This window comes from Cnephaeus nilssonii, assembly GCF_951640355.1.
Source record: "Cnephaeus nilssonii genome assembly, chromosome: 17".
Classification (NCBI taxonomy): Eukaryota; Metazoa; Chordata; class Mammalia; order Chiroptera; family Vespertilionidae; genus Cnephaeus; species Cnephaeus nilssonii.
The window spans coordinates 23,210,502-23,228,810 of NC_137088.1; the positions used below are offsets into that span (position 1 = coordinate 23,210,502).

The 18,309-nt window shown below is 40.9% G+C and overlaps 1 protein-coding gene across 2 annotated transcripts in view; it reads left to right on the forward strand.

The window, feature by feature from the left end:
• The window catches only part of TBC1D5 (TBC1 domain family member 5), a 446,950-nt gene that overhangs the window by 250,899 nt on the left and 177,742 nt on the right, over positions 1-18,309 (forward strand). For both annotated transcript variants that reach the window (XM_079795163.1, XM_079795164.1), the window contains exons 6-9: positions 2,540-2,648; positions 4,149-4,238; positions 4,333-4,407; positions 7,343-7,410. In XM_079795163.1, the coding sequence (XP_079651289.1) occupies positions 2,540-2,648; positions 4,149-4,238; positions 4,333-4,407; positions 7,343-7,410 (342 nt within the window). The remainder of the gene's footprint in view (positions 1-2,539; positions 2,649-4,148; positions 4,239-4,332; positions 4,408-7,342; positions 7,411-18,309) is intronic.

Here is an 18,309-nt window from a genome sequence, read left to right on the forward strand (position 1 = left end):
GATTTCAGTGACTATTTCTTTGAACTTGGAGTGGCTAAGAACTACTTCAGCGTAAACACAATGGAAAGATCATCAAGATAAATTAATGTTAGGTTTATATTACATACAAATTAAAAAGCTTCAGGGTGTAGAACAATCAAGAGGATTGGGTTAAAAATACATATAGATGGCAGGAAAGGTGTAATGTCTTTAATGTATGAAAAACTCTCTTAGACCTGTGATAAGGCCTACTATAATAATAGCATTATTATAACATTATTAACAACTAGAGGCCCGGTGCACGAAATTTGTGCACGGGGGGGTGGGAGTGGGGAGGTGGTGTCCCTCAGCCCAGCCTGCACCCTCTACAATCTGGGACCCCTCTCATAATCCAGGATGCTGGCTCCCAACCGCTCGCCTGCCTGCCAGCCTGATCACCCCCTAACCACTCCCTGACAGCCTGATCGATGCCTAACTGCTCCCTGACAGCCCGATTGTCCCTAACTGCCCTCCCCTGCATGCCTGTGTCCCCCCCAACTGTCCTCCCCTGCAGGCCTGGTCACCCCCAACTGCCCTTTCCTGCAGGCCTGGTCACTCCCAACTGCCCTCCCCTGCATGCCTGGGTCCCCCCCTAACTGCCCTCCCTTGCAGGCCTGGTCCCTCCCAACTGCACTCCCCTGCTAGCCATCTTGTGGCGGCCATCTTGTGTCCACATGGGGGCGGCCATCTTTGATCACATGGGGCAGCCATCTTGTGTGTTGGAGTGATGGTCAATTTGCATATTACCTCTTTATTGGATAGGATATTATTTATTGAATGTTACGATATATAGTGCATCCTTCTGAGGGTCTGTCATATAGTTAAATCCTCATAGTAATTATTTGAGGGAGATGATATTATTCCATTTTACAGATGATGAAACAGAGACACAAGGAGATTAAGTAGCTTGCTCATGATTGCATAGCTAGTTAAGTAGCTCGTACATTGGCTGTTTTTCTGATCCCAGGAGTGTGGTTTCATGTCTGTTTTCTTAACCACTATCCTATACATCTTAACATAGGCAAAGGACAAGAAAGGAAGTTGTAAAAAGAGGAGATATAAAATGACCTAAAAGCATGATAAATTTTCAGTTTCATTAATGATATAAAATCAAATTAAAATAAAAATGAAATATTATCTCTCTTACGAATAGAGTGATGAGAATAGGAAGTTTGCATGGAGTGGTGGTAGAAATGCATTTCTGGGGTGTGTGTCCCACTCAAGATACTTACCCACAAGGCAGAAGGGTTGGTGGGACAAAGAGTAGTGCTACAGGGCGGAGGCTGGAGATTCTCCTGCTCGAGGCAGTGGGAATGTGCCATTGCCCTGGAAACTCTTCTGGAAAACTGTGGAGAAGATGTGCTTGCTCCATAGTCTGGTTTTTTAACTCCACGTATACAGTTGGTTACATTCCTGGGTGTCAGATAGCATAGCGTGCAAGACTGGCCTTTCTCAACATAAGTCGGGTCTGGTCAATGGCAGCTGCATGTGTGTGGAGAAGGGTGATTGAGAGTTTCAGAGGCTTTCTCTTGAGTAAGTCTCTGAAGAGATCGCCAGGCTTTAGCTTTGATTAAAAAATTTCAAATTACACATTTCTTGTGGCATTATTATATCTGAGAGAAATTTCATAAAGCTGTACTCGGTTGCCTCAACTGTTGACGAATGATTCTTGATGTTTAGTTTGGTAGAAGATGCTGGGAATATAAGTCTACTTCCTTTATTCAAACTCAGTAAGTGGTTTGGGACAATTAATTTCCAATTGTTTCCCAGTAGAGCAGATTTACTTGTATATTAATGAGGCACAGGTGTTAGGCCCCTGGTGTCTGCGTGCCTGGGAGGCATATTTCAGTTGTTTATCTACTCAGCCATAGGTACTGCAAGGTACTCAAGCTTGCCTTTAACAGTTTTTACAGTGAGGCTTTTTAATTTTTTGATGTTTATTTTTTTCAAATTTGCCTGCACCTGTTAAAATTTTAAAACAGATCATGTAGAAAGAAGTTGCAGAGATTTCAATAGCAAATAGCACTAAAAAGTAAAAGAAAGCAGTCTTCTGGTATATCTACCTGCCAGCCTGACATTGAAGAGAAATGGGTTCATTTCAACAGATATTTCATGTGAGAAGCGAATGTAATCAACAATGCACCTTTTTATTGTGTGTTTTTGGAGCACGTATATCTTTGTCAATGGCTAAAGCAGTCATAAGCTTATGCTAATATTCATTTTTTGTCTTGTCTATTCACTGAACTGCACTACCAACATTTTAGAGGAAATGGAATAGCCTCCATAGACATTATGAATTTCAGTAGCTGGCATAATTATAGCTATCTACATATTCATTAAATCTACAGAAGAACTCTGTCCAAAAAGACAGCCATGCGTTCAGAAACAGTGCACAACTAAATATATACGTCTTAAAAGTTGCATTTCTTAGACTTATTTAAAATTAATTTCCTGAAGCACTCCTCTCCAAGCAGAAGAATTTTAACAAAAGGATCTCCATGCTTTGGTTTCTTGCATATAGGAAAGAATGGGAGGAACTCTTTGTAAACAACAATTACTTGGCAACAATAAGGCAGAAGGGGATTAATGGGCAGCTGAGAAGCAGCAGGTTCCGCAGCATTTGCTGGAAGGTAAGAAGAAAATATTTATTTACAGTTTGCGGTTGCAGTATACCAACACATTACCTGATGCCCTGGAAGATTACCCATTCGGGGGATCACTGAATTTTCCAGGAGCTGCACTCTAGACTTTTTTTGGCCATCCATGCTTATCTTTCATAGAACATTTACTAATAAGGTTGAACCACCTTAGTTCTGAATAACTGGTGATGGTAATAAGTCCTTTGAAATAACAGTTTTTTCATCTCATTCGATGGTGCAGAATTCAAAGCAACACCTTAACATGCCCCAGCCGCTACAGAAACTGTTGAAGCGGGGCAGGGGCAGAGGGGGATTCACTTTCAGATTCCTATTATATCTAGTGCCATCATTTATCCATTCTTCCTTTTCTCTTCATAAATAGCAGATAGGAAAGATTTTTTTATATTTCTTTGACTGGAATCACAAAGTGTAGGGCAGCAAGAAGTGAAGGAAATTAGGTCAATCTCTTTCTAAAAGAAAAGGGCCATTGGCTACCAAAACTGGTAATAATAATCCACAATTATCATTTTAGTTGCTTGGAAATATTGTCCCTTTTTCTACTCAAAATGAATTAATTTAGGTTTAGTCACATTTCTAAAATGACTTTTACTGGAAGTTTTTTAGGGAAGTCTGCATGAATTGAGCATCCGGAGTTTGCAAGTACAGACAGTAAGGAAACATGATGTATTAGACAGTTTTAGATTTAATAATTTAGATTTAATAATTAAAATACATTTTTCTTCTGATAGATGCAGGCAGTTAAGGCAGGAGACCTGCTGATGAAATATTTGTATACAAATATTTGTGCCTCACCCCCCTCCATTCTTTGTTGTTTAACTTTTAGTATCCTTCATTTGTGGAAAATAAACTCAAATCCAGATTTATTTTAATGTATTAAGCTAAATTAAATCAAATTTGTCTTTTTAAGAATGCTTGTTATTTTCATAAGCTGATTGTCGGTTGTAAATTGAATTTTCTGCTGTGATTCAGCAGAAAGGAATAACTTCACTTCTCAGGCTGTGTCCTCAGATTGCTCTAGTATGTCCTCTACCTACTTCATTCAGGACAAATTTTAAACCTTGAAATTACTAACTGGATCTTATGCCTGTTAATGTCCTCTCTTACCCCAAACAGTACTTCTCCATTTCACTGGCATAGCAATTTATGACTATAAAATTGGAATCACACTTGAACCTCAATGAATTTTTTGGTTCATTTATATATATATATATGTATCCGGAGAGAAGGTTGCTTCCATTTTGTGGTGTAGCTTTTGAGATCTTGAGGGGAGGGTGGCCTTTGTTCACATTTGGATTATGAAAATATATATTTCTTAAATATCTCCAAATTTATTGAGAATTAGAATGATGATAGGAATATGAAATGCCAAGAATATGAATATCTTAATTTTCAGGTGATTCTCTTTGGCATAGTTTCACACTTTACTTCTTATGATTTTTATAAAAGTTTTGTTTTTTTTCTTCTTGACAGCTATTTCTTTGTGTTCTTCCTCAAGATAAAAATCAGTGGATAAGTAAAATTAAAGAATTAAGAGCATGGTATAGCAACATCAAAGAAATAGTAAGTTGCACTTTAATTAATATAAGTGTTTTCAAATGTGTGCTTTAAAGTCCAGTGACCTCTGATCTCTTGTTTTCTTTCTTTCTTCCCCCAGCACATCACCAACCCGAGGAAGGTCGTTGGCCAGCAGGACCTGATGATCAATAATCCCCTTTCACAGGATGAAGGGGTAAATTTCGAGTTTATTCATATCGCAACTTCTTTTACCCATAAGCACGTGTTTATCAGACTGGTTATCAGTTACCACAAAAGCAGAGTTATTTCATACCAACTATATTTTTAACCCCCACATACTACCTAAAACCTCATGGAAACTTTCTCATCTATATATATATATACTAGAGGCCCATTGCACGAAGATTCCCCTGGCTGCCGGCACTGGTTTTCCTCTGGCTCTCGGGACCCAGGCCTTCGCTCTGGCCGCCGCCTTCCGTCTTTGCTCCGGCCGGAGCCTTCAGTCTTCACTCCAGCCGGAGCGCCGCTCCTGTAGCTCCCTCCGCCCCCCGCCCTCCCCCTCATAGCAGGCATCCCACCCTGCCTGGCTGCTCCATGCCTGCATGCGTGCTGCCCAGAGATCTGGAGCAGCTGGGGGGGTGGGGCTGCTGCCATCTTTGTTGGGTTAATTTGCATACTCCTGATTGGCTGCTGGGTGTTGTGAAGTGACAGTCAATTTGCATGTTTCTCTTTTATTAGTGTAGATACTGTGTTGGAGGAAGTGTATAATCCATTTCTGTGGAATGGCACTACAAAGGAGAAGTCCCAAGGGGGTCTTTAAGAACTAAGGACAAGCTAGAAGAGCAAAAAGATAAGGATGGAACTATTTTATCAAGGGTGCTATAGGGAGCGGTAAGAAAGCCTCCCTGTATGATAGAAATAGAGGTTTCACTTTGTAGGACTAACTCAGAGGAAGAAAGGAAACTAACTATTTGTAGTGATTCCATGAAGAAGTTTTTAAAGATAGGGAAAAGGTTAGACCTACCTCCACTCATATTCTCGTGAAGACTAGGAATAATTACTTCTTCATAAGTGTTGTATAACTTTTTTAATTACTGTTGTAATTCCTTGTATCCTACTAATAGAAATTTTTTTTTTAGTTAATATGTAACATTATCATTTTCCCCTGAGACATATCTATATATATTAAAGGCTAATATGCAAAGTGTCCCCTCAGGAGTTCGATTGCTCACTATGAGGTGCGCTGACCACCAGGGGTCAGTGCGGAATGAAGGAAGGCCGCAGCCGGGGAAGGAAGGCCCTGATCAGCCCTGATCGCCGGCTAGGCCTAGGGAACCTATCCGTGCACAAATTTTGTGCACCAGGCCTCTCGTAATTATTATAATACTAGAGGCCCAGTGCACGAAATAGTGCACTGGTGGAGTCCCTAGGCCTGGCCAGCAATCAGGGCCGATCAGGGCCAGGCTGATCGGGGCCTGCTGGCCAGATGGAGGGACAGGGGGAGGGACTGTGGGCCGATCAGGGCCTGCTGAGCAGGGGGAGAGACATGGTGCAAGAGGTTGACCACCGGCCCTAAGGAGGGAGCCAGCCCTCGGCCCTCCTGGGAAAGGGGCCAGGTCTGCCACCAGCCACTCCTAGTTCCCCAGCCCAGCCCAGGGCCCAAAGGCCCTGGCAGGGTCAGGAGAGGAGGTGATGGTCGCCAGGCCGGATGCAAAAAGAATGGAAGCTGGACACAGATGTTGACACTGGTGCCCTGCCACGGCGTGGTTCCCCGCTTCCCCCCTCCTCCTTCCCTCATCACCACACTGCCACCACACCAGGTGGGTGGTGGGCCAATCGGCGCCTGCCAGCTGGGGTGAGGGACGGGGCGCAGGAGGTTGTCCTCTGGCCCCAAGGAGGGACCCAGCCCTTGGCCCCGCTAGGAAAAGGGCCATGTCCACAGCCACCCACCCCCAGTTCCCTGCCCCAGCTTAGGGCCTGAAGGCCCCAGCAGGGTCAGGAAAGGAGGCGATGGTCACTGGGCCAGGCGCAGAAGGAATGGACACACGCACCATCGGCCGGCTGTGGGAGGTTGGCTGTGGGAGCACACTGACCACCAGAGGGAAGCTTCTGTATTGAGCATCTGCCCTCTGGTGGTCAGTGCGCATCATAGTGACTGGTCGACCAGTTGTTCTGGGCATCCAGTCCTAACGGCTGCTTAGGCTTTTATATATATAGATAGTCTATGGCAGTGATGGGCAACCTTTTGAGCTTGGTGTGTCAAACTTCGCCAAAAAACTGAGCATAACTCGGGTAGTGTGTCACTTTGAGGAAAAAACATTATTTCGCAAATGTTTCATCTCAGGAGCAGCAAATGTTTCATCCTAGGCATGCGGCCACCTCAGCGGCCATGTGTCATCAGAAATGTCATAGGTTCGCCATTACTGGTGTATGGTATAGCAGCATAAAATACTGTTAAGTAAATTTTAAAACTTTACTTAAATTTACATTTTAAGAAATACATAAAAATCTATTCAATTGGGCCCTGTCTGGTGGGGCTAAGTGGTTAGAGCATTGGCCCTTGCACTAAAGGATTGTGGGTTTATTTCCAGCCCCAGTCAGGAGGCATGTGGGAGGTAGCCAGTCAATGTCTCTCTCTCACATTGATGTTTCCCTCTTCCTCTCTCTTCTTTCCTACCTCCCTCCTTTCCAATCTCTCTCTAAAATTCAATGGAAAAAATATCCTCAGGTGAGGATTAACAACAACAAAAAACTATTAAATTGGAAGACCAAACTTTGTAGAAAACATTGGGAATTCAGGCTAGGTTCATGTCTGAGCAGTTGGGCTATGGCCTACTCTAATCCAAGCAGACTTTTTTGTTGTTTAGAGGTAGTACTGTGTATGTAGTAGTAAAAGTATTGTTCATTTTATATAGATAACAGAAAATAATTTATATATAATAATAGCTCTGGAAAAATTGATGTTAGAATAAGGATGTGTCTGAAAGTAAACTAGAATTTAATAACATTGCTCCATTTTCAGGTTTCCTATCTGCTATGTGAAATGATAACTCAAAGAAGGATAAATTTAATCATTTAAATTATTAAATTGAGATCATCAAAGTCAAACAAAGGTGTGAGATTATTTAAATAGGTTCTTTTTATTTCAGAGTCTTTGGAACAAGTTCTTCCAAGATAAAGAACTTCGATCAATGATTGAACAAGATGTCACAAGAACGTATGTAGAACTATTTATAAATTACTTTCATTAATTAAAATCAGTATTACCTCTTTGTATTTTAGCAAAATCCAAAATCTATTGAGGGGCTTTATGTTAATAACAAAGTTATTTTGGCCTAGTTTTGATAATAACTATCATTTTCTAGTCTTAAAATACAGATTTCTGTGTTCCATTTTTCAAAATAAATTATTATATTTATGATGTTGACACTTAAAATAATATTTAATCATTTTTTCAATTTTCAACAATTATTTTAAGTCATGTGCTTCTGAATAAGGTTGCATTATGTATTCATAATACGGGTATTGCTAGAAATATTTATCTCTTGCTTTACACCTTTGAATTCCTTTCTAACCAAATTACTTTTTTGAATGACTACTATTTTACTCTTTTTATTTTCCTTCCTCTTGAAGCCATTGAGATTTGCAAACAATTTATTCTCTCAGTCTACTCAGTATTTACCATGTGAAAAAGCAGTTTCTTATTTAGCACATAGTCAATATCCATACCTTTTATTCGTTGACCTCATTTTTCTGGGTCAAGTAGTAAGAAGTACATGGCATTTGTGTAAGAAGATCCTTGGATAAGTTATAGCAACATATGCTGTAATCTTGAGCAAATTACTTTCAATGAATGTCTTTCTCCTGAGTGTCCTTTTCTATAAAATGGGGAAAATAGCAATCACCTCATAGTGTTGTTATATGAATATATTTGTAATAGAAGCAAATGAGATATGTTTATACTTCAAACTATATAAAAGCACATACATGCTATTAAATTTGATTTAATCATTGGGGTCTAGGATGAGGCAGGTATACAGATTCATGAGTATCTCTGGGGTCTTCTTCCAAGTCCTTCCGCAGCTTTGCCTGTCTGCCTACTCTTAGTTCAACTCCTACTAGATTTGTCACAGTGTCAAAGCCTCTGGCTCTCTGCTATTCCTCTCTTTCCATATCCAAACAGAATAATCAAATGACATGGACTACTTTTAAGGTTATTCTATATATTTAACAAATGAAATTTGCTTCAAAAAATTCAGAGGAATCTTGAGTTCAGAACACAACAAAATCTTAGAAAGCTGGCAATAATATTGGTTTGGGAATAAAGGTTTGGGATCATTTTGATGAGCTTGAGTTATCCAGTTACCAGAATAACCACTTACAGGGAAGCTCCACTCAGAGGTGTGGGGTGGCTATGTGCAATGCCCCATAATCGTCTTGGAAAGTAGAAGGCCATTGTGTTGATGCACAGGAGGCACTCAATTAACATTTGTGAATAAAACAAAAAGAATAAGTTTCCTCATCAGTCATTTAAGTAACTAGGTAATTGGTGGCAGTAAAACAGGTCTCTAAAAACAAAATCCAAGGTATATATTGCTAACTCGGCGGTAAAGGTACCTCTTTCTTTCAGATGCTAGGCAGTTATCTTAGAAAAATTGACCACTTCAGCTTGAAGTGGCTAATAAGGATGATAGCGTTCATACCATTATTAGATGGAAGTGGAGGACATGTGCCATAGGGCAGAGGCACACACTCAGAGGCCAGGTGGGCCAGATTGGTTAAAAGAAACAGCAAGCAGAGGGGGAAATAAAATGCCGATAGCCAAACCTGATAGGAAGTGGCTTTGGGGTCTGTTCATCATTTTGGTTACTTAGCTCAAACATTTTTGCTTTGCTATTAGAAAGTGTTATTTCTTAGAAGCTGTGTTCTTGTAACTATTTGGTTTCATATTTTCTATGCATTTTTCTTATGGCATGTATATAATTGTGTGTGTGTGTGTGTGTGTGTGTGTATTATATATACATTAATAAAAGAGAAACATGCAAATTGACCATACATCCGCTACGCCCACAAGCTACGTCCACCAGCCAATCAGGAGCAAGTATGCACATTAAACCAACCAAGATGGATGCAGTCACGGAGTGAGCAGGAGGCTTGGGTTTCCCCAGCAATGGAGGAAGCCAAGCTTCCTGCCCGCTCTGGCTGGCCCTGGCCTCCGCTCAAGGCTACAAAGTTTCAATTATAGAAGATAAATAAATTCCAACAAAAATGGGTGCAGCCACGGAGCTGGAGAGAGCAGGAGGCTTGGGTTGCCACCGGCGATGGAGTAAGCCAAGCTTCCTGGCCAGCCCTGGCCTCTGCTCAAGGCTACAAAGTTTCAATTATAGAAGATAAATAAATCCCAGATACCAGGGTCTCCGCTTGGGTCACCGGGGGGCCTGGCCTGCAAACCACCACAGGCCCCTCGCCCAGGCCACCCCACGCCCCAAGGAAACCCCCACCCAGATCCGGACACCCTTCAGGGCAAACCATCTGGCCTCCACCCATGCACCAGGCCTCTATCCTATCTAATAAAAGAGTAATATGCAGATTGACCATCACTCAAACACACAAGATGGTTGCCCACATGTGGTCAAAGATTCTGCCCCCATGTGGACATAAGATGGCCACCACAAGATGGCCAGCAGGGGAGGGAAGTTGGGAGGTACCAGGCCCCCAAGGGAGGGCAGTTGGGGGTGACCAGGCTGGCAGAAGAGGGAAGTTGGGGGCGACCAGGCCTGCAGGGAAGGGCAGTTGGGGGGGACCCAGGCCTGCAGGAGAGGGCAGTAAGGGGTGACCAGGCCTGCAGGGGAGGGCAGTTAGGGGCAATCAGGCTGGCAGGGGAACAGTTAGGCATCAATCAGGCTGGCAGGGGAGTGGTTAGGGGGTGATCAGGCTGGCAGGCAGAAGCAGTTAGGAGCAATCAGGAAGGAAGGCAGGCGAGCAGTTGGGAACCAGCAGTCTTGGATTCTGAGATGGATGTCCCTCGAGGGGTCCCAGATTGGAGAGGGTGCAGGCTGGACTGAGGGATACACCCCCAGTGCACCGGGCCTCTAGTACACACACACACACACACACACACACACACACACACACACTAGAGGCCCCGTGCACGACATTCATGCAGTGGGGGTGGGGGGTGATCCTCAGCCCGGCCTGTACCCTCTCGCAGTCCGGGACCCCTCAGGGGATGTCTGCCTGCCGGAGCAGGCCTAAGCTGGCAGGCAGACATCCCCTGAGGGGTCCTTAGTGCTGCCACAGAGGCAGGAAAGGTTCCTGCCACTGCTGCTGCTCTTGCCAGCTGTGAGCCCAGCTTCTGGCTGAGCGGTGCTCCCCCTGTGGGCGCGCACTGACCACCAGGGGGCAGCTCCTGCATTGAGCGTCTACCCCCTGGTGGTCAGTGTGCGTCATAGCGACTGTTCATTCCGCCGTTCAGTCGATTTGCATAGTAGCCTTTTATTATATAGGATAACCTTGTAATTAATCTCCACTGGTACATTTTAATTAAGTTGGCAAACCCGAGATTCAGGGAAAGCAGCTAGGAAACCCTGTAGTCCATAGCACAGTGGGGAAGTTGCATACCTTCTTTCCCAGAAGGCTCTTTCCATATTTAGGGTAAGTTTCCTTGTCATCTCTGTATGTATCTTGTGGTAGGTAACTTTGTTTGTAGGGTAAGATTGTCAGTCTTATTGTAAAGCCACCAAATTGCCTAATCATAAAAGCTGAATAGCTTGAGTAATTTTACTACTTTAGGTAATACATTCTCTCTAGAAGGCACTACGTGATCTAAAATCCATGGTTTTCAATTCAGACTGCAAGGCAGCTCATAATGCAATAGGAGACGAAAGGAAGTACAGCTCAGCGAATGTTATACGATGCTACTCAGTCACTGGCATCTGTGATAAGAAATTTGTTTTTTTAAATGTCTATTGAATGTCTACACTGTTCCAGGCTGATCCTTTGGAAGAGGCGGGGGGGCGGGGGGGAAGCATGGTGATGCAAAAGACAGACAAGGTCCTGCTATCACATGATGTACATTTTATTGTAGGCTGGTAGAGGGAGAGATAATAAGCATATATAGATACAGAGGGTAATTGTAGAGGGAGGTAATTGCTTTGAAGAAATGAAGAGTAATAGGAGAGCTAGAGGGGATGACTGCTTTAGGAACAGTGATCAGATAAGGCATCGTTGAGAAGATGACATTTGAGGTGAGATGTGAACAAATTTTAAAAGCCAGTCATGTGAATATCTAGGGGAAGAACATTCCAGGCAGAGGAACAGCTGGTGCAAAGTCCCTCAGTTAAAATAAGCTCAGTATTTAGAGCAGGGGTCCTCAAACTTTTTAAACAGGGGGCCAGTTCACTGTCCCTCAGACCGTTTGAGGGCCAGACTATAGTTTAAAAAAAACTCTGAACAAATTCCTATGCACACTGCACATATCTTATTTTGAAGTAAAAAGACAAAACGGCAAAAACACCCGCATGTGGCCTGCGGGCCGTAGTTTGAGGACGCCTGCTTTAGAGGAACAAAGGGAAAGCATGTGTGGCTGGAAGCAAGTGCTTTAAGCAGGGACATTGAGATAAACTCAAATTCCAGACAAGCAGTCCTACAGCCCACAGAGAGGAGTTTGGAATTCATTCCAATTGCAATGGAAAGCCATTAGAGGATTTTGAGCAGGGGGGTGATATCTGAAAAGATAATTCTGGCTGCTGTGATACTGGGGTGAAGGTGGAGGTAGGAATGAATCTATTGCAGTATTCTAATTTGAGTAATGTTAGTGACTTAGAATAAAGATGCACTATTAAAGGTGGCTAAGAGTAGATGGGTTGAGGGTATACATTTTATATTTTTAAATACAGAGTAGGGAGTCATTATATCTAGTTTTCTCACATCGGTTCTGTTTAATTTTTACTGCTCTGTTTCAGGTTCTTTTTATCTCCCACCTCGAGTCTCTTGTTTATTGTTCTCTTGAATCTGTTACTTATCTTCTCCAGTATTATCCATGTGTTACAGCCCTGTCTCCTCAAAGTACATTTCTAGTCATGATACTTGCTTCATCTTAAAGGTTCTATGACTCTCCCTGTGGTCTGCAGAAGAATGGACTAACACACACACAGCTCCCTTTTAGGATGTCACTTATCTTTCTGTTATTGATCTCTGGTCTGAGATCAGACATTGTATGACTTCTATTCTGTTACATATGTTAAGGTGTGTTTTATGGTCCAGAATGTGGTCTGTTTTGTGAATGTTCTACGTGAGCTTGAGAAGAATGTGTATTCTGATGTTATTTGATGAAGTAGTGTATACACTGAGTGGCCAGTTTATTATGATCTCTGAACGCATAATAATCTGGCCACTCAGTGTATATCCTATATAATAAAAGGCTAGTGTGCAAATTGTCCCCTTGACCAGGAGTTTGACTAGCAGGCAGGCCGGCCAACCACCCATCTTCCCCTCCCCCTGGCCAGGCTGGCTGGACTCCACCCATGCACAAATTCATGCACCGGGCCTCTAATACACATACACTGAGTGGCCAGATTATTATGCATTCAGAGATCATAATAATCTGGCCACTCAGTGTAGATGTCAGTTATATTCAGTTAATTGATGATGTTGAGTTCAACCATGTCCTTAATGATCCTTGGCCTGCCAGAACTGTCCATCTGATTGTAGGGTGTTAAAATTGCCAACCTTGGAAGTGGGTTCTCTTAGTAATTTTAGTAGTTCTTTCCTTACATAGTTTGATGCTATTTTTTTAGGTTCATACATAATAACAATTATTTTGTCTTCTTGGATAATTGACCCCTTAATTATTATGTAATGCTCTTTTTTATCTTGTAATTAGTGTTGGTATGGTATGTTTTTCTCCATCCATTTACTTTTAATCTACATGTGTCTTTATATTTAAAATGGATTTCTTGTAGGTAACATATATTTGGGTCTTTTTTATTATTATTATTCATGCTGACAATCTTTGCCTTTTAATTGGCCTTGTTAAGAAGAACAGTGCTGTGTTCACATTGGCTCCTTTTCCTTTCCCCTTGATGGAAGCTGGGGGGGATTTTTCTCTTATACTACTGTGGGAACTTGGTCCAGCTCCCGGAAATAGATCTCACAATATTGTGAGGCCCCTCTATGACAGGTTCACCTGGAGATTTTGACTCTCAGAGTAGTTCACAATGAGCTCAGTAATTCATCAGTTACAGTTCAGATTTTCCTACCCACACTGGTTCCCACTTGTGAGTCTCTGTAACAAGCTGTGACTCCCTGTATTTGCCGTCTGTCTCTCCAGTTTTGGGGACAGCAGTTTGCCCTGTGTCTTCCCCATTCTTATGGACCCAAGAAGAGTTATTGGTTCTTAGTCTTCTCAGCTTTTTACGTGTTAGGATGGAGTAGCAATGTCCCGGCTCCTTATATGAAAGTCTCTCCACAATTCCCTTTTAGGCCAGTGCTGTGGTACGATTCCCTGAACAGGTTTTGTGCTTTCTGTGTTTTTGCATTACTTGTCCTTGGGAATGCTACTAACCCCACTCCTCCCTGTTGGATTCCTGACAGTTCATTCTTCAAAGCCTGAGTTCATCACCAACCTGTTAATGGAGCATTTTCCATTCTTTACAATTGGAAGTAACTTGTGCCTATTCTATGTTCTAGTAGAAATTTCTTAATAAATTTCTGATGATTTCCTTAATTTTGTTGAGACTTTTATATTTATTTAGACCTGCCAAGGTATTCAATCTGCCAATATATTCAATGCATTTATTCTAATCTCCTCTGGGAGCCAGGCACTGGAGATGCCAAGATAAATATGGCAAGGACCCTTAAGAAGCTCAGAATCTAATAGAGAAAGCAGCCAAAAAAGTTACAGCCCAAATTAACTGGTGCTGTGATAGAAACAGTATGTACAAGAGCTCTGGTGTTAGCCCATCTCCTCTTTGAAACCTAACAGTAAGCCCTTGGAGGGCATGGACCCAATGCTGTTTTGTCTCACTGTATAGAGTCAAGTTGATGTTTATGAGAGATATAAATAAGCACACTTTAAAAAGTACTATCAGCCTGCTATTCTGAGTTTAAATAAGATAATTTCACCTCACAAGCTGCATTGTTGCATCATTATTGAATTTGTCACTGTATTAAATATTATCTCTTCTTTCAACTAATTTTAACATATTTTTATTCTACTAACTCTTTTTTGCCTCAAAGGGTTTTATATTCATTTCAATTAATTTTACTTTATCTCAACCTAATGAGGTTGTTACTCTTCTCATTTTTATTTCTGAAAATACTGATAAAAAGGTAAATCCAGGAGTTCCATTTTACAGTGTTTCTGATTCAGAACCTGAATCGCCCATTCCAATCCAATTTGCCATGCTTCAAAGGCTGAAACATTAAATGAAACTCAGTAATATTTAAGATGATGGGAAGTAATGAGTTTGAAATAAAATATCATTTCCATATTAGATGCCATAGAAGTCTGTTATTTGGTCTATCAAGGTCTATTCTAAAAGTATATTTATAGTGTCTATAACATCATTTGCAAATTAACATATTTATAAGCTGTTGCCAAATAGTATCTTCTTCAGATGTCTTCTCCTTTTTCCTTCAATTAAATGATTAAAGTTATTTAACTTACTTTTACATTGTAAGTTTGACTCTGTTTAAAAGTTTATCTGATTGCCTATTGGATATGCTAGTCCTCACCTTCAATGTTTGTTCTTTTGTTTCTGATTATTGTAGGGTTATTGCTGTTAGCACTTCAGGCAGCTCATTTATTAGTTAAATCCATTCCTTCCTACTAAATCTCCATATTATGGTCAGATCTGTAAAGATCCAACTTTCTCGCCCTAACTGGTTTGGCTCAGTGGATAGAGCGTCGGCCTGTAGACTGAAGGGTCCCAGGTTCGATTCTGGTCAAGGGCATGTACCTTGGGTTGTGGGCACATCTCCAGCAGGGGGTGTGCAGGAGGCAGCTGATCGATGCTTCTCTCTCATTGATGTTTCTAACTCTATCCCTCTCCCTTCCTCTCTATAAAAAATCAATAAAATATATTGTTAAAAAAAAGATCCAACTTTCTCAAATTAGTGTTTCCTTTTGTTTATAGTTTTCATAAAGCTTCTGACGATCTATTTAAGCAACTGTGTCTCCTCAGTTATTTTTAGCTCTTCATTTGATATTTTGTGGTTTCATTAGTAATCGCTGAAACTCCTTTAAAACTATAGATATGTGCTGTCCAATTTGGTACCCGCCAGGCTCATGTGACTATTTAAATTTAAATTAATTAAGATTAAAACATTTTTTATGAAGTCTTCTTCATTGATAGTAGCCATATTTCAAGTGCTAATGGCTATTGTATGGGACAGCATAGATATAGAACATTTTTATTATAGACAGTTCTGTTGGACAGCACTGTGGCGAACTCATTGTTATTATGTTTTTGTACAGTATATGATATGAATATCTGCATTTTCTTTTTTATTGATAGTTAACTTTTAGATGTGGCCTATGCTAAATATTTGCTTTTATTTCCTTTCTCTGCCCTTAAGAAACCATGAATTTTTATAGTATACAAGACTTGTCTGAGTTTTTGGTCAAATTTAGTTATTATGTTATAGTAGGCAGCTTAAAATTAGACTACTTTGAAAACTTATTCTATATTACTGACATACAAAAGTGCTTTTAGAAAGTGAACTTGTTGATTTTTCTTTTCTTATTTAAAGTGCATCTTCTGCACAGTTCCCACGTTGGGAGGAATACTGTCAGTACGCTGTTAAGTGACGAGATTGTCACACTTTATAAATGTAAGATGTCCTCAATGTTGGTATCTCTATACAGCTTCCTCCAAGCCCGTTTTTTACTTAAATAAAGAAGAAAATCCTCTGGGAAGGGAGATTTTATAAACAGTTTCAGAGCAGAATTGATTTGGGTGTGTGTTAATGCAGACAATCTGCCCAGTGTTAAAATGTTAGAGAGAAAAAAAACACACAAGCTGCCATCGTCGTGTGATCGCACCAAAATAGCAGCTTGTATTTATATTTTCAGTCTCCTCGAGGTGGACTGCAGGCACACACGAATGAGTGGAGGCACTGGTGTTGTGTTGTGGTTTTATTTAACGCAGGCAGAGTACACGCTTGTGCATGCACGACCAGTCCTCGCATATGCACTTGTTCACAGCCGGGAAAGTGAAAACTACAACACAAGCCGCTCTCTGAGAGCTGTCGGCAACCTGTGTGTGTGTTTCTTAAATATTAAAGAGGGGGAGACAGATTTCCAGGAATATAAGAAACAATTCTTCTGTCAAATGGCCTGTAGTCCTTCCTCATTTGACAACACTTAAGGTAACAACAAAATATTGATTATTACGGCTGCATGTATTTATTTGGAAATATGAATTTTCCTGTACTGCTTCTGTTTTTACTGGGTATTTTTTCCCATTTCTGTTCCACTTAAGCATGCACATTCATACTGCACATTTATTCCAATTTATGGAATATTCAATATTTTGGGGGGGGAAATGGTATTTGAGTGAAAACATAGGTGTATTTGCTGCAGACTGTGCAGTTGTAGTGCTTAATTAGCATCCCGATGCTCCAAGTCTTCGGAACTTGGGAGCAGTGGTACGAGTAGCAGCGGCATAGTCTGTCAGCCCGAGCTGCTGACCAGAAGAGTGATGGCTGTTGAGATCCCCCTACTTTAGATTAAGCCACGTTTTTAGCACTGTTTATAATTGTGGGCTCAATATTGATGATGCGAATGTTAAAAAGTAAAGTGTGCTAGGCAGTAAAGTAGTGCCCCATCCTGAAATAGTCCTGATAGGCATAGCCAGTTCACAGTATGACAGCCTTCTGAGAACTTGATGCAGATTTGGAATTGAAACAACTTTATTACTTCAAGGGTAAATGAGTGTTTCACTTAAAATACATATGTATGTATATACACATACATACAGGGTGTCCCAAAATGGATACACAATTTGAATTATTATAAAGGCAGTGTTTAAAATACATTTCATTTTCAAAATGTAATAGAATCTATAGACATTGTGTATACATTTTTTGGAACACCCTGTATATAATATAGTTCCCTGATTTTTCACCTTTAAGAATTGAAAGTGGGTTGTTTTTGAGAAGGGGAGTCAGTGGGAGAGAGGGCTTGCTCTGTAACTCAGGGCATTGGAGAACTAGAAAGAATGTTTGATGGAAGCCTCTATTTCCATGGTGACAGATGCAACCTTCTGAAACTCCAGCCCCACCTGCCCTTTCTCCTGCACTGTTTGATATCTCCTGCTATCCCAACCCTTCCGCTTCATCTTCTCACCTGTCTGGTGATTTCGAACTCCTACCTTCCATTTAGACTTTTGGAGATTCTTCTGCGATCCTCCTCAGCTATATTCTACCACTTAGAGTCACAATAGATTCCTACTTTCTTTCCTTTGCCTTTTAAAAATCAGTGTTCGCCCCCAGTTTATGGCCTATGAAAGCTATGTTTCTCTTGTCTTTAACTACAGAAACATACTGCAGTGCTCTGACCTGACCTTTCTTATACTTCAGCTCCCTACCTCCAGTCCCTCAGTCTATAGTTTTAATTTTCATTTTTTATTGGTTTATATGTTGGTAGATTTGTCAATTTATGTATTCATTCAACAAATACTACTTGAGAAATTACTGTACGAGCTACCGTGCTATAAGTTAAGGATTTTCATAAAGAAATTGTGTCTCTTCTATTCTTTTATAGATCATGCACATTTTATTTTAATTTTCTTTCCTTAGAAATACCTGTAAATTGTCTATTTTCTCTCCTAAATTTCTTGAGTACTTAGTTCTTATGTTTTGTATCTTCATTTTTCCTAGTGCCTGGCACCCATAAGGCATTTGTGTCACTGGTAATCATCTAGTGGTAGATCCTTTTATTTTGCAAATGTGGAAAGTTCAGAAAGCATATGACTGGGGAAAATATAACTTGTTAATGGCCAAAATAGAAGTAACACCTCACACTCTATGTCTTACTACTCACTACTCTATCATATTTTATGTCAACCTCCTTTACTTGGATTTAGCGCTTTTTCAATTTATCAGATACCTT